Raw genomic sequence first — 16,174 nt, 5'->3', positions numbered from 1 at the left:
AATGCTGCAATTTAGTCTTTGTATACAAAGATCTGACTTCATTACTACAATTTTCCTGTGATAAACAATAAATGCAATCCCAGACTTACCAATCCTTGATCTACTAGGAGGCAATATTTCCACAGCTTGGATCCACTTCTAGCCCTGGTATGATGAATCTTTTAAGTACAGCAAATTTTTAGAAGAACAAAGGGAGTTAAGTGATTTAGGAAATGGCAAAATATTCCTGTAAGGGTCAGTTTCTAAAGGGCTGTTGAAAGTTTTTAATGATAATACAAGAGTCTGGCACTTAAGTAATCAACTATGGTCCAAAACCATTAGTAATCAGTACTATCATTTGCTATCAATGTAAGAGTTGGGAAAGGCAAGGGAGGATAGGGCAAACAACCAGATTTCCAAACTCTGGGGAGCTCGGGATAGTCCTTTCAGTTTTACTATAGGAAATTTAAGAACAAGAAAAGTTGAATCACTAACATTCATATGTATGTAACATACAGGAGAAGGAGTGGTAACCTAAATTTCCCAGGGAAAAGAGCTCCAATCTACCCTCAATCCTTACACTACACATCCCTCTAGCATCATGATACCATACACACAATAAGTGGATACAAGAAAAGATTAGTAATTAGTAATTATTAATTAGTAACTAATCTGGAAATAACTACCCATGTTACCACACTGCAATGATTCTAATACCAATGCCCGCTTTTTGATAACACAAAATAAATGTACAACTTCAATGCCACAGCACCAAATAATAGATAACAGCATGACTGGTAAAACATCTCCACAGCACTTCCTTACATTCTCCCTTGTTTCAGTGTTTCTTTAGTTGATCAACTTTGGCCATATTGAAAACATAAATACTATTATTGCAAAGACAGATGCATGATTACCTCTACAAATTAGTAACCCAAAAGTTCAGTTAAACTGAAGGCACCACATTCAATAAAAGGTATGAAATTAACAGTAGAATTAGTAAAAAAAAAAAAAAATGTTGCTCTATGATTTTGGAAATTATTAACATCATCCCTCATATTTCATCCAAACTATGAGTTTTTACTTGATAGGTAACACTTATTAAGCAGTTGCTGGCAGACAATGTGTTATATTCAAGCTTCAAGATACTGTGAAATCACTTTTCTTATCACTTTTAAGACAAACTTAAGCCCTGCGTATTTTTGCTGTATTTTGCATTACAATCTGGGACTATGAGGGTTGATACCCAGATATACCGTCCTAGTTTTATATATTTGTTGTTTCAGTATAATTATTTCCAGAATTCTCATTTACTCTCAAAGGTGCCTAGGATTGGACAATGAATTATATGGTTATCACGGTACTCTTTCCAGGTAGCATAATCCTATGGTATGTATTACACTCTGCTCCACAGCCACAGGCTCAATCCCTTCACTCATCTTGCCAGTGCGTGACACTGCCAACAAATCAGTAAAACCGTACTCCACCCCTTTACATGAAATCCCACTACTAGGGAAAAAAGCAAATAAATGCCAAGAATTAATTACAGTATGTTTATATTATTATGCAAGACAGCATACTATATGCTGACTAGTCAAATACACACACAGATACAGATGAACAAAAACCTCTATTATAGATACAATTACTTAGAACGTTATTTAATATAAAAATGCAGATACTTTCATACTTTCCTCTTTCCTGGAATCCAAATGCTGGACTCAGTTCTTAGGTATCTTTTTAGAAAATTTTCCAGAGCACCTTCCCACATGGAAATTAGCATAATTAGTGCACAAGAATATGTAGAGCCTCACTACTTGCCTTATTAAAAATTAAAGCTTGGGGCTAGAGATTTAGCTCAGTGGTGCCAGCACTTGCCTCTCAAGCACAAGGTCCTGAGATTGATCCCTACTACCAAAAAAAAAAAAAAAATTAAAGCTTGATGAAACATTAAAATATTGGCACAAATAATTAAATTGACATCTAAACAATGGTAAACAAAATAATAGCAGCTCGAGTACTGAGAGGAAGAGGTATGATTTATTAGATTGTGTCTAGAAATACTTAAAAATTCAACCAATTGGGGTCGGGGATTTAGCTCAGTGGTTCTGCGGCCGCACAAGGTCCCAAGTTCAATCCCCAGCACCTCCCTCCCCCCAAAATTCAACAGATATTTAATTTACTTAAGTAATAATCTGGTTATGTGGTCAGAATTAATGCCTAGCACTAGAACCATAAGTAAACAGAGTTGACAGTGTGTCACACACACTAAAGCAATCTAGATAGCAAACTAAATTTTATTTTTTTAAAAAATTCCTACAGCTCACATGTAAATTTCTAATATTCTAATACACTATCATAAAACTTAGGTGCATTTTTAACTACTAGTAACACTTGTAACCATCTTGTTATATTTTAAAACTAATTCTTTAGGGAACTGTGTGTGCATGGGCGCACATGAGAATGTATTCACATTTTAAACAGTTTACGACAAGATTACAAATTCAGATTAGGAGTGGAGCAGAGGTGTGATGACAGAAACAACAAATAAGAAGATGTGTGATCTAGAATTATAACAAGGCTAACAATAAAATGTAAAAGTCACTACTATTTAAATCAAAGGGTACCAGAATATTCATATTTTAAACTAACTACAAAGGTCTGGGTATGAAGCCCAGTGACAGAGTGGTTGCCTGGGTTCAATCCCCAGTAGTGGGGAAAAAGAAAGGTTTAAATAAGGTGAACATTATCAAAACTATAGTTCAAAATAAATCCATAACACTAAAATCACATTAGACCAAGAATTTATACTAAAGAAAACTAGTTGGTTACACTAACATGGCAATTTCTACTGAAAGGATTTTTTACTTTGACAGGCCTGAGGCTTGTAGTTTAGTGGCACAGTGCCTACCATGTGGGAGAACCTGAGTTGCACTCCTAGCATTGCACAGGGGTAGCCTTCATCAATAAAATTTAAAAGGCAAACCTTTTACTGTATGTGCTGCTGAAGCGAGCACTAAAAGGCAAACTTTTAAAAGAACTTAATATACCTTTTAAACTTTCTGAAAAGCATAACTAAAATTTAATACTAATTAATTTTGGGGGGGGGGTACCAGGGATCAAACTCGGACCTTGCACATACGAGGCAGGCTGCGGAACAACAGTAACTTGTTTTTGTTTGCATTTTTTTTTTTTGGTACTGGGGATCGAACTCGGGACCTTGTGCTTGCCAGGCAGGCAGCGGGACCACTAAGCTAAATCCCTAGCCCTACTAATTAACTTTTAAAAAACAATCTTTACATTTCAGTTTAAACAAATGAGCCAGTGAATGCTACAAATTCTGTTTTTAAAAAGCCTAATACAGTAAAAGAGGTTAAAATGGCAATGTAAACTGCAGCTTTAGTAAGGACATTATAATACACTAAAAATGACTTTTCAAAAGAAAATGTATTTTGAAGAAATATATTTCTTCAAAAAATTAGAAAATCAGGGGCCAAGGATTTTAGCTCAGTGGTGCCACCATCTGCCTAGCAAGTGCAAGGTCCTGAGTTTGATCCCAAGTACAAAAAAAAAGAAAAGAAAATCAACAATAGCCAGTATTTCTCATGCCCTGAAGTAGTGAGAACCTGTGGCTTCCCACAGCGGGCCGTTTATCAGTGAAAGCTCTAAGGTTCACCATCACTGTTGGATATGCAATCTTTTACTTTCAGGGCTTTAAGTTAATGAACTCTCAAACTCACAAATACAGAAAGATTTATATTCTTTTTTTTTGGTGCCGGTGATCGAACTCGGATCCTTGCACTTGTGGGCAGGCGCTGGAACCACTGAGCTAAATCCCTGGGCCAAGATCTACATTCTTTAACCTAATAGATAACTAAGAGGTTCCTTCCAAAAAACTGTTAGAAAAGCCAGTTTTACATATATCTTACTAAAGAAAAAATAGATATCTAAAGGTAAACAAAACAACAAACACATGGTATTCATGATGCAAGCACTAAATGCAATGTTTAGAAAAATTATTTTTCGGGCTGGGGATTTAGCTCAGTGGTTTGGCCTCCTGCTGCGCAAGCACAAGGACCCGAATTCAATCCCTGGTACCCCCCCCCAAAAAAAATTTTTTTTAAAATTCTAATTCAAATATGGGGAAAAGCAGATCATAAACTTATATAAACAATGAGCACTTTGGGCTCTATTACTTTAGTCTTAAATGAACTATACTAAATCCAAAGAGTGGAGTATTACTAAGCATTAAAAAGAAATGAGTGGGCTACCCACTTGGGATCCCTTCTGGCCCTCAGGAGCTTTCCTATCAATAAATATCTTCCTACTTAAAAAAAAAAAAAAGAAAGAAAGAAATGAGCTATCAAGCCAAGAAGACAGAATCCATAGTAAACCAAAATATTACTAGATAAACATTACTGGAGGTGTAGCTCAGTCATAGAGAACTTGGCAAGCATGTGCAAGGTCCTGAGTTCCACTCCTAGCACAACAAACAGCTGTGTGAGAAATACTAATAGAGAACACCTGACTGTTGAAATTACAGATCATTTTCCTCACACTGATCTAAATGTTTCAATATAACAATATCACTACCTAGTGAGACCCTGTCTCAAAAAAATTACACTAAAGTTCAAATATATACCTACATTAACAAATGATGTTAATTCTTCCTAAGTTTAATATCTAAATTTTATGCAAACGGAATCAAAATACTAAAATCTAACTGCCAAGTGTATTCTAATGATCAGCCAACCTCTTCCTGCACCAGTATCGCATTTTAAAAGTTACCTCTGGCCGGGATTTAGCTCAGTGGTTTCACCGCCTGCTGTGAGAGCGGAAGGACCCGAGTTCGATCCCTGGTACCAAAAAAAAAGCCACACACAAAAAGTTACCTCTGTTTAGTAATTTTTTCCTCACAGTAGAGCAAGGTCCTCATTTCCCTTCTCTCTTCCTTTTAAGAAACTTACTACAAATTCTCACCTGCTTATACCTCCAAATAAACTTCACAATCATAAAACATGGCAAACTTTCTACAAAAGCTTGAGAATAAGTATATTAGGGTGGTAATCCATCACTTTTTCTTCATTTTTTTTCCCCAAACCCTTTAAAACGTAATAACCATTCTTTAGGTAAGAGGCCAGGATTTGCAGAGTTCTGAATGAAATGTGGTGCCCCCACCTTGCATGCAAACATTTTAGTATTCTGATTCCATTTATACTGAATATAAGAAATTCAAGAATTAACATCTTCATTAATTAAAGTCCTCCTTTTGTATACCTCAGCAAAATTCTACAGTTTTTATGAATCCTGAAAATTATTTGTTAACGTTCATAATTTCTAGACTTTGGGGAAGGCACTTGAACCTGGCAAATTAATGCTGCAAATTACTTACCAGGTTTATGATTCCTGGTACTTTTTGCCAATATTACAGAAAAGCTATAACGTCATTTGAATGCAACTATGTTACTTTTAAAATATGAGTATTTTTAAAAATGTAAACGTGTATTTCTCTCCTAGTGAGTAATTCAATAATTTAAGGTTAAGGGAGAGCAAAGCTACGCACTGAACAGTGTATGACACATGAAAAGCAGTCAAACAAATGTTTAACCAAATCATTCTAATCTTACTCCCTCTCAGTCTCACAAAAACTGTAGCACAGAGATCTTTTTAAAAAACCATGGAACAGGGCCAGAGATTTACCTCAGTGGTTCCGCCGCCTGCCTTGCAAGAGCAAGGTTCCGAGTTTGATCCCTGGTACTAAAAACCAAACCAAACCAAACCATGGAACCAACAACAGCAACTGGGCAAGGAGGGGAAGCTGGAATGTGCATGGATAAATAGCAATCAATGTATGTAGCAAGAGCCTTAGAATCTCAAGCTGGAAGCACCTTTTAGAACTGGGAGCAAAGGCATTAAAGAGAAGTCAGCAAAAGCTGTTCAAGAAGCAGCTAAATGCCTCAATCCCCTCCTGCTACTCCAAGCTACTGGGATTGCTTAAGTTGAAAAATAAAAAGAAAATAACCATCCTGGAAGAAACAGCGAAGGAAAGAAAATGCCTTGAAAATATTATGTATCCAACTTCTTGAAAGATGGCAGGGTGGTGAGCAGTAGACACAGAACCTCTCAGAGATTTGATGTTCTGATATTGGAATACAGCAGTGTGAGGAGGAAAATGGAAATGGGTCCGGGAACCCAGGAAGGATCTGAGGCAATAACTCAAGTCCACAGGGATAGCAAAGAGACCCCAATGACAAGAAGGGAGATGGCAGGTGGTGCTTTCTCCTACAGCAAGGACTCAAGAGTGGAAAGGGCAGGTCCAACCTGTAGACACAGTGACTACTGGAAACCCCAGAGGCCTTCACAGAGAAACACACCAGGGGAACAGAGCAGTGGATGCAGCAGACTGCAGTGGCTAATAACTTATTCAGGTTCAGATGTTCCCCAGGTAAGGGCAATTGGCTGGTAGCCATCTTTGAGAGGGCCCAACTGAGGTCGGAACTCAGAACACCTACGAGCCAACTCCATCTAGTGGCTCCCAGTGTCATGGTGAGGGTTCCAAGTTCCAGCTGGCAGAAGGTACAAAAAGTATTGCAAGTTCACCAGATCTAGTTCCAGCCTCCACAGCCAGAAACCAGCCTGAACTTCAGTGGAACACAGGCACAGGCTTGCTGGGGTTATCCACTATCCCACAGTAAAGCTCCAGGTGGTTTACTGGGATTAACCAACTTGGATCTGGACTCTTGTTGGCCCATGTTGTCTAACAGTGACAAGAGAGACACATCTTGAATTGGACTTTTTTTCTTTTCTGGTTTTTGTTCTTGTTTTGTTTCTTCTTGTTTGTTCTTGTTTTTTATGAGTGTGAACATGGTTTCTAGTTTTGTTGTTTTTGTTCTTGCTTCTCTCTCTCCAGTCTTCAACAGTTTCCCAAAGTTTGTATGATCTTCCTTTGTCCTGGAGCCTTGCTGCTAATCTCTTCCTCTTCTTCCCTTTCTCTATTTTTCCCCCCTCTAATCCCTTTTAAATTTTTCCCTAGGGTAAAATTGACATTTTGAGGGCTTATTTGTTGCACATAATTTTTGATTCGTTTCAGATTTCATTATATAACCACAAATCTAGTTCACATGGTTAAAGGTAGCAAATTAATAGTTACCACAGTTTGTCATTTTCTAGGCTGTGTTTGATGCTATTGTGGATTCATTGTAACACTTTAGTCATGGTGACATAATTGTGCTAATCAGCTGTTCTTCCTGATATATCAAGATGGAGATTGCCTAAGGGTCTTAAATACTCTAGGTCAGTGCCAAAGAACCAGGGGCTGAGCCAAGAAGGCAGAAAATTCTAATCCTCAATAAACTGAGGGAGGACCTTGCAACAGACTCAAAACCCAAAAGCCAGCTACTCCTGGAAGACACCCCTAAGAAGTATTCATTTCCTAAGGGTTCTGAATACTGGCAATAAAGCTACTAGCCATAAAAATTTACAAGCATCAACTCGGGAATTAAACTGAAAACGAAAAAAAAAAAAAGAAAGAAAAGAAAATGACAAATTTAAACAGCATGCAACCCCCTCCCTACATTCAGCTCACCCAGGCAGCAATGCACTAGAACAATCTGAAAGGCAACCACCTGGACTCTGAAAGGCGACCACCTGGACTCTGAAATGGTTAACAGGGAAGTAACAAAGATGAACGAAATTATAGAAAAAAATCAAAGCAGAAATAATTTCTCAGATGACTAGAGATGGTGACCTTAATGAGACACGGTTAGAGGCTCTAGAGCAGATACAGACAAAAAAATAGAGGCGCTCAGGAAAATGATGGAATCCATGAACGCTCAGCATAGGAAAGAAATGGAATCCATAAAAAAGATTCAAAAAGATACCCAGGAAATTAAAAATTCCACTGAAAGTATAGACAGTAAAATGAGACAATGTGAGGACAGAATATCAGATAGAGAAAATAAGATTGCAGTTAGCAATCATGAAAAGAAAGATTTCTTAATAGTAAGGGACCACAAAAAAAAAAAATGAATCCAGCAGCTGCTACATGATGCAAAGAAGAATAACAGGATTGATTAGAGTCAATGAAAAAGAAGATAGTGCAAATGACATTAAAAATGCCATTAAATGACATTACTTTGGCAGAAAATTTCCAAAACAGGAAAAGAATTTGACATACATAAGTGAGGCATATAAAATTCCAATTAGCCATGATCAAAAAAATCTTCCCAGGCCGGGGATTTAGCTCAGTGGTTCTGCTGCCTGCCTCGAAATTGCAAGGTCCCGAGTTCTATCCCCAGTACCAAAAAAACAAAAAACACAAAAAACAAGAAAACCTTCCCCAAGGCATGTAATAATCAAAATTCCAGAAATTCAACACAAGACAAATATTAAAAGCCAAGAGATAAAAGAAATCACCTATAAAGGAAGCCCATCAGAATCACATCAGATTTCTCAACACAAATCCTCAAGTCAAGGAGAGCTTTAAGTACTTCAAGCCAAAGGAAAGCAATCTCCAATTCAGATTGATGTACCCCACAAAATTATCTTTCAAAATTAATGAATAAGATACTTCCATAACAAAGAACACCTGAGGAAATTCATGAACACCAAACTAAGCAATCCAAAGTGTTTGGAAAGACATTCTACAAAGAGATAACAAAGCTTACACTGCCATGAACCCCAACAAAATGAATCCATCAGGCAAGGCAAGAAATTAAACAGAGGAGGAAGGAAGAGTCAAGCCAATACATATCATCAATGTTAATTGTTTCAGCTTACCAATCAAAAGAAACAAACTGGAAGAACGGACCAAGAACCAAGATCCAACAATATGCTACATAGAAGAAACACATTTAATTCAAAAAGAAATTTACAGACCAAAAGTCAAAGGATGGAATACAATACTCCAAGTGACAGGAACCCGGATAAAAGCAGGGGTAAGCAGATAAAGTGAATTTCAAGCCAAGACTGATTCAGACAGGCAAAGAAGGGCTGGGGATTTAGCTCAGTGTTTCTACCGCCTACCTCGCAAGTGCAAGGCCCAGAGTTCAATCCCCGGTACCAAAAAAAAAAAAAAAAAAAAAGACAGAAAACAAGTGAACAATTAAGATGAAAATCAGGATGGAAGCGCAAAGAAAGAACAATATGATGATGAAATACAAAAAATAGTTGAGATAATGCGGTGGAAGATAACTTGAGTTTCTAGTTTATCACTGTAAAACATACATGTCATACTTTGTTTCCAAATACAAATATTTCATTCTTTGAAGGAGGCTGCTAAAAAAAATTGTAACTTAATAGCAACTATAGTTGCAGAAGTATTTTACTTGATCAGTATAGCTTTTAGTTCTAAAAGCTATTTTGTTGTCAAAATAATCTACCTTACAAATATATTACCTTTTGTATGTAATAATAAAGTAAAAGTTATTAAGCCAGTCGTGGCTTAATATTAAATCCCAGCACTCTGGAAGGCTGAGGTAAGAGGATCATAAATTCAAGTCCAGCCTGGGCAACTTAGCAAGACTCGTGTCTCAAAGTAAAAAAAAAAAAAAAAAAAAAAAAAAAAATTTGAGCTAGAGATGTAGCTCAGTGCAAAGCTAGGAGGAGTTCAATCTCCAATAGCGGAAGGAAAAACAAAGTAAAAGTATTTATCCCAGCACTTTTGAAATAGCATAGCTGAAAATGTTATGTTGATCAATACAGAAATAATTATGTTAAAATCATACTATGTAGTACACACTATCAAAAAAGACAAGAAAGCTGTTTGATGATACATAATGCTACACAAGAAATACTAGGCAAGCTGGGAGAGGTGGTGCACTCCTAAAATCCCAGCTGTCAGGAGGCTGAGGCAGGATTGCAGAGATTTCGAGGCCAGCCTGGGCTACACAGTGAGTTCAGGACCATCCTGAACTACAAAGAAAGACCCTGACTCAAAAACCAGAAAAATAAAAAAATAAGGAAATACTAGGCAAAAAATGTGGACACCATTTACTTAAAAAAAAAAAAAAATTCACATTTGTTTGTATATGTAGAAATCTCTATAAAAAGAGAATTGATACTTCCGGTTACCTCAAGAGGTGATCTGCCTAAATAGGGGCCAGAATGAAGAGATGTCATTATGTATACTCCAGCACAAAATATGAGTTTTGAATATCGGTAAGACTATTTGGAAAGTTTAAAAAATAGAAAAATTAACTCACAGAACAATTTTAACTCCACAAAGATCAAAGTCTTAAAAGCTTAAAATACAGAAGTTTATAGATAAAATGAAACCATTTATCTAATCACGTAAGAAAAATAAACACACATATCTGTATACACAGTTATAGATTCTAGAATCACACTGCGATTTGCAAGCCAATCTACATGTAAAGTTTTTAACATTAAATAATATTTAAATTTCGTTTCCTTTGTTGAGGTACATTTTTAAATGCTCAACTACCGTGTGTGGCTTGGACAGCAAAACAGAACATTTCCATCACCAGAAAAAGTTCTCTTCAATGGCCCTGTGGATCCTCAGAAACCTAGTAAATATTCGCATTTTGGAAAAAAAACTAAGGTGGCTGGGGACAGGTAAGAATTACTTTACATCAATAAAAAAACAAGACTTTGGGGCCAGGGATTTAGCTCAGTGGTTCCGTTGCTTGAGTCACTAACGCAAGGTCCCGAGTTCAATCCCCAGTACCAAAAACAAACAAACAAAAAAAGCAAGAGCTCATCTGTGCCAGGCAATGTTCTTATTATGTTTCATGTTAACATGATCCTTACTGTACATCACACTGGTTTCTTTTGTAACCGTATGTATTTTATATATTTGAACAGGCTCTACTGCTGAACAAATTCATTTCAAATTTTAGACTATCACCATACACTATTAATTCAAGGAAAAAAATAAAAATAAATAGAAAAGCTAAATACCATTATTTACAAATCCAAAACATAATAAAAAGACAAGTTCAAATGAAAAAAAATTACTCATAATCCAACCAAACCAACTGATCTACACTTTCAGAGGAATGATTTTATATTTAACTTACTTGTATATGCATTACTTTTTCCCTAATGTACAAGTTTTACTAGAGGTAAAGAATTGGACACTTTAATTTTATTTTGAATTATTTCTTTTTTTTTCCTCAACAGGACAATAAAAGCTTGAGACCTGAGTTTCAGTTCTAGCTCTCACTTAGTACTATGTGATATTTGTAGGAAAAAAAATTGTTGGGCATGGTGACGCTTGGAAGGCTGAGGCAGGAGGGTCACAAGTTCAAGACCTGCCTGGACTACATAATGAGTTTGGCCAGCCTAGATACACAATGAGACCTGTTTAAAAACAAAAACAAAAAAACAAAAATATTGGCCTGAAATGAATTCCTTATCTATAAAATATTTATTTTATTCAATAGGAAACAAAAACAAGGAAAATATTTCCATTAAGGTAGCAAATGTTCATGCTTTGCATTGTGGCTACACAGACTGCTGCTCCATGAGGTACCCTCCACCCCCCACTACTGGAGATTAAACCCAGACTTTCACATTGAGCTACATACCTAGCTCTTTTTATTTTATTTTGAAACAGGACCTTATTAAGTTGCCCAGATGGGAGAATTTTTTAGCAAACTAAGAACTTATTACTTTTACATCTTTCTCACTTCAATAAGCAGAGCAGAAAGACATTTCTGTATGGCACATTATAGTAACAAGCTTAAAATACATTAAACATATGGAAATGTTCATTCTAGTTGAAACTTTCTTAAAACTACTGTCATACACTGCCAAACCTTTCACTAAAATTATTAAAAATACTTAGGGAGCTTAAATTCCATATTTGCAAATTTTTAAAAAATTTACTGAACTGTTTTGCTAGCAAAATAATTTGACTGGCAAATCACACAAGAAACCAGAAGGGAAGTAGTTATTTGCTATAGAAATTTATCCACAAAGTTTTAAACCACTTACTAAATGTGATTAGCACAGTTTGCCTTCCCTGTCTAGAGGCTTGTTATTCTCATTGGAAATATTTGGGGATAAAAAATATCTGTATTGAACATGTGAACATTTTTTCTTGTCACTATTCCTTAAATAATACAGAATAACTTTTACATAGCATTTCTGTTGAATTAGGTATTACAGTATAAGTAATTTAGAGAAGGCTTCAAGCTACAGGATGATGTGCATAGATTACCAGGCAAATACTACTACATCATTACATATAAGAGACTTGGACACACGCAGACTTTGGTGTATCTGCAGGGGTCCTGGAACCAATCCTCTTGGATACCAAGGACAACTGTTAACTGCCTGTTCAGTCCTCAAATTCAGAAACTGAGATCCTATTTCCTTATGATTCTATACTTTTGCTATCCAAAATGATACTGTAACTGCCTAAGAATGTCTACACATTTTTATTTTATCTAGCAAAATGCCTATAAATTCATAAAAAACTGTCCCTTTCTGAAATCACCCAAGAAAAGCACAATGCATACTGGAAAGAGAACTCAGCTGCTTTAGTTTGAACTTCACCCCACTACCAACTAGCTGTGTGATCTTGGGGCAAGTTAATCATACAAAATTAATTTCTGTGTCTTGGTCCCCTCCTCTGTGAAATAAGAATATTGGAATACCAACAATCTCATGGGGCTGCTGTAAGAATTAAATGGACATATGTAAAGCACTTACCTGACATACAATAAGTGTTATGTTTCAATTATTAAGAAATAAACAGGAGGATCAAGACTTCAAGGCCAGCCTGGGCTACGTAGCAAGACTTCGTTACAAAACAAAATAGAAAGATCTGCTGAATTTGATGATGCACATCTGTAATCCCTACTATCTGAGAGGCTGAGGAAGGAGGATCTCAAGTTGGAAGCCAGCCTAAGCAACTGAGCAAGACCTTATCTCAAAATAAAATTTTAAAATAGGCCTGGGGATGTAGCTTAGTAGCAAAGCACTTGCCTAGCATGTCTGAGGTCATATGTTCAGTTCCTAATACCACACGAGAGAAAAAGAGAAAGAAGAAAAAGGAAAATTACATTAAATATAGCTATTATAGCTGGGCCTGAAAGCACAGGCCTGAAATCCCAGCACTCTGGAGGCTGATGCAAGAGGATCTCAAGTTCACCCTGAGCAACCTGAAGACTGAGCAAGGCTCTTCTTCAAAGTAAAAAGGACTGGAAATGTAGCTCAGTCAAAAGACATGGGGTTCAATCCCCTGTCAACCACCAAAAAAAAAAAAAAGTGTTATAAATACGTTGTGCTCGGGCTCAAAAGGTCAATTTTTTTTTCTGAGACAGGGTCTTGGTATCGCTAGCTTTGAATTCACTATATAGTCCAAACTAGCCTCAAACTTAATGTGACCCTCCTGCCTCCCGAGTGCTGGGATTACAGGCTTGAGCCACCACATCTGGCTTAAAAGGTCATTTTTTTTAAAAAGTTAAGTTGCTTAGGATGCTAAATCCATACCCCTGGAAATACAATAGTGGTTAGGTTTGTCATAATTTGACAGAAATTTACTGAAGAGTGTGCCTAAACTTCAGGTTCCCATCGTTTCTCTGCAGAAATGCATTAAAAAATTACAAGTTGGGGGTGGGGCTTATTTCTGACTACATTCTCAGGTTCTGAAAGAGACTAAAAATGAGTATCACTATTTGAAACAAAAATGATCCCTTTTTTCCCTAGACATGACCAGGGACTTTTAAAGGAGCTTCAAAGGCTTCACTTTAGTGCAATTAATTTTTAATGCAGAAAAATTTGCATTTTTCACTAAAAATGAGCACTTCGGTACTGTTTTACACATATTTCCAATTATAGTTTCAACGTAGGTTTCTACTTTCACATATTTTAGGTTTTTAGAATTCTCATCTCCCTAAATTTAAACTCACCATTATCCAAATCTCCCTGGATCAGTACTAGAATACCATACCAGTGACCACAACACTGGAAATTAAGCCTCTCAAAGAGTTTAAATGAACAAGGTTAAATCACATTTTGTATAACTTTGTACCTTAACACTTGTTACATTATCCTAAACCTATCAGGGGCTACAAATATTTACTGACTCAAAATAGTCCTTCACTACTCTGTAGTTCTGCACTGCATAGCTGTGCAAAATCCAAAGGACCCAAATGTTAAAGTCATAGAATGCAGTACGTTATTTTATTGTCTAGAGGTTTATACTCTGCCTCAACTGCCAGTTATAACGTTCTCTGAGGTCAAAAGTGGACACAGATCCTGTCAAAGGGGCTTTAAATTTAAATTTTACTAATTTATCCTTCGCTGCTATGTAACATTTACGTTTTAAAGTCGGTTGATTTTATTAGCAACTTGAGACCAAGTTTTACAGTCAACCAAATTCCTGGGAACATAAATGAAAAATTGGTGACAACAAAGAGCAAGCAATCAAGCAGAAAAGCTGCCTTAAATTCCGGAAACAATGTGAGGAGTTTGCATTAATGTAATAAAATATTTTTGTAGTCTGTAATTTTCTCTATTGTTATAAAAGTCTTTAAAAAGTTCAAAGCAAACTGGTAAGCCATTACCAAAATCACAAATAACCATAAAAAGACACAGAAATACTTGGCAAGAAATGTTTAAATTGGCTCCAGCGTCAAAGGTTTTCTGGTCGCTAATATATTTCATTATGCACCTGAAACACTGTCACATACGTGTGACATTCCTAAAACTGCAAGAAAGGCCCACAAGGTCCAGTGCAGAAATAAACTATGAAAAAAATAAATACCCTCTGCCTTAGACGTAACTACCAACTTTCTGCCCTGAGATGAGCTTGCTTCAACTAAGTCTAAATGGCGACTAAACAGAAAAAAAAAGCCTGAAGCATGGATGGAAAGAAAAAAATCTAATGAAAAAAAAATATTTTAAACGGTAAGTTTCTATTTACCTTCCACACTTAGCTAAAGACACGAGGGAACCAAGATCGCGCACATGTAAGCATGCGCGCCGCGCGGAAAGAATGAATGAATGGAGCCCAGCGCAGGCGAAGCGCAGCAGGTCCGGCCGGCAGACAGACCCGCAGCCGCCAGAGCAGGCCTCGCTCCTCCCCTTATCCTTCTCCATGACAGCCCAGTCCCCAGAAAGGAGGAACGAAGACAATGTGGTCCCCCTTCTCCTGACTGCCACCACCACCCTCCGTGGACTCCGCGCTTCTCTGCGGGTCCCGGGGTTCCCTCCCCACCCATCCTTCCCCGCGCCCCCCACCCCGGCCGCCACTCTCCTGGAGCAACCCGCGCTGCCCATCGCCTCCCCGGCGAGGTCGCGGCTCCACGCACGCCGCGGCCCCGCGCCCACCTCACCCACCTTCCGGCCCGTGCGCCCACGGCTCCCAGCCCACGGGTCCAGAAAGACTGCGCGCCGGCACCTGGGCGGGCTAGAGCGCGGGAGGAGGGAGGAGAGGCTGCCCAAGCTCCCTCCTCCACCTCCTTCCTGACCGGCTCGCACCCACGCTCACGCCGGCTCACGGCGGCTCTCGGTCCGCTTGGAACGGCCCGCGCCCTCCAGGCACTAACAGCCCACACCCCCACCCCGAGCCCGGCAGCCACCCCGCCACCCCGCACACCTTCGGGGACCGTAGGCGGCGCCGTGCCCCTCCCCCAGCTCCCAGGTCTCCAGCCCCCACCGGAACGTGTGCGCTCCAAGCCGCCTCGACCAGCCTTCGGGTCGCCCCCGACAGCCCGCAGGTCAGGCCGGAGGAGGGCGGGCAGGGGGTAGCGTGCGCGCAGAGAACGCAGTCCAGCGGGGCGCCCAGGTCCAAAGGGAGACGGAGCGCGGGGACCAGCGGGGGTGGGGAGCCAAAGGCAATGCTCACCGGTTCCACAGTCGCCATCTTAGATCGATCTGATCGCACAACCACTCCTGAAGGGGGGGGGGGGTTGAGAGGAAAAAATGAGATTCAAACCGGATTGGTCGGCTACCGTCCACGTGACGGACGTATCCGTTTGGTCCTGGCGGTGCCTACGCAAGACTGAGGCTGCGTGGGTAATGAGAGGCTTCTGGGAAGTGGAGTCTCCCTTTTTTTAATTTTTTTTCTTTTTTTTTTTAAAGCAAAGACGCTTTAAGGAGGGGCAGGTCACGTGGTCGGTAGCCGGGCGCGCCATTCTCGGAGCAGAGACTCGCGTGAGGCTGCGTGATCTCCAGTCCTCCGTGCTCCCTCACCGCCCGGAATGCCGCCTTGTCCTCTCAT

General features: G+C 38.7%; 1 protein-coding gene across 5 annotated transcripts in view; it reads right to left on the bottom strand.

The window, feature by feature from the left end:
* The window catches only part of Eif4e (eukaryotic translation initiation factor 4E), a 43,807-nt gene extending 27,977 nt beyond the window's left edge, over positions 1–15,830 (bottom strand). Inside the window, exon 1 of one of the 5 annotated variants that reach the window (XM_087215793.1) lies at positions 15,551–15,830. In XM_087215793.1, the coding sequence (XP_087071919.1) occupies positions 15,551–15,817 (267 nt within the window). In that variant the 5' untranslated portion in view covers positions 15,818–15,830. Of the gene's footprint in view, positions 1–89; positions 154–15,291 lie in introns of those variants that run through there. The other 4 variants (XM_087215794.1, XM_004848105.4, XM_087215795.1 and 1 more) reach the window with 4 other exon arrangements.
* Positions 15,831–16,174: the final 344 nt, after the last annotated feature.

The sequence above is a fragment of the Heterocephalus glaber genome, unplaced genomic scaffold (genome assembly GCF_053883595.1).
Source record: "Heterocephalus glaber isolate CG9 unplaced genomic scaffold, H.glaber_assembly_v1.0 deba00001454, whole genome shotgun sequence".
Taxonomy (NCBI): Eukaryota; Metazoa; Chordata; class Mammalia; order Rodentia; family Bathyergidae; genus Heterocephalus; species Heterocephalus glaber.
This window is presented reverse-complemented; position numbering and strand designations above follow the sequence as displayed.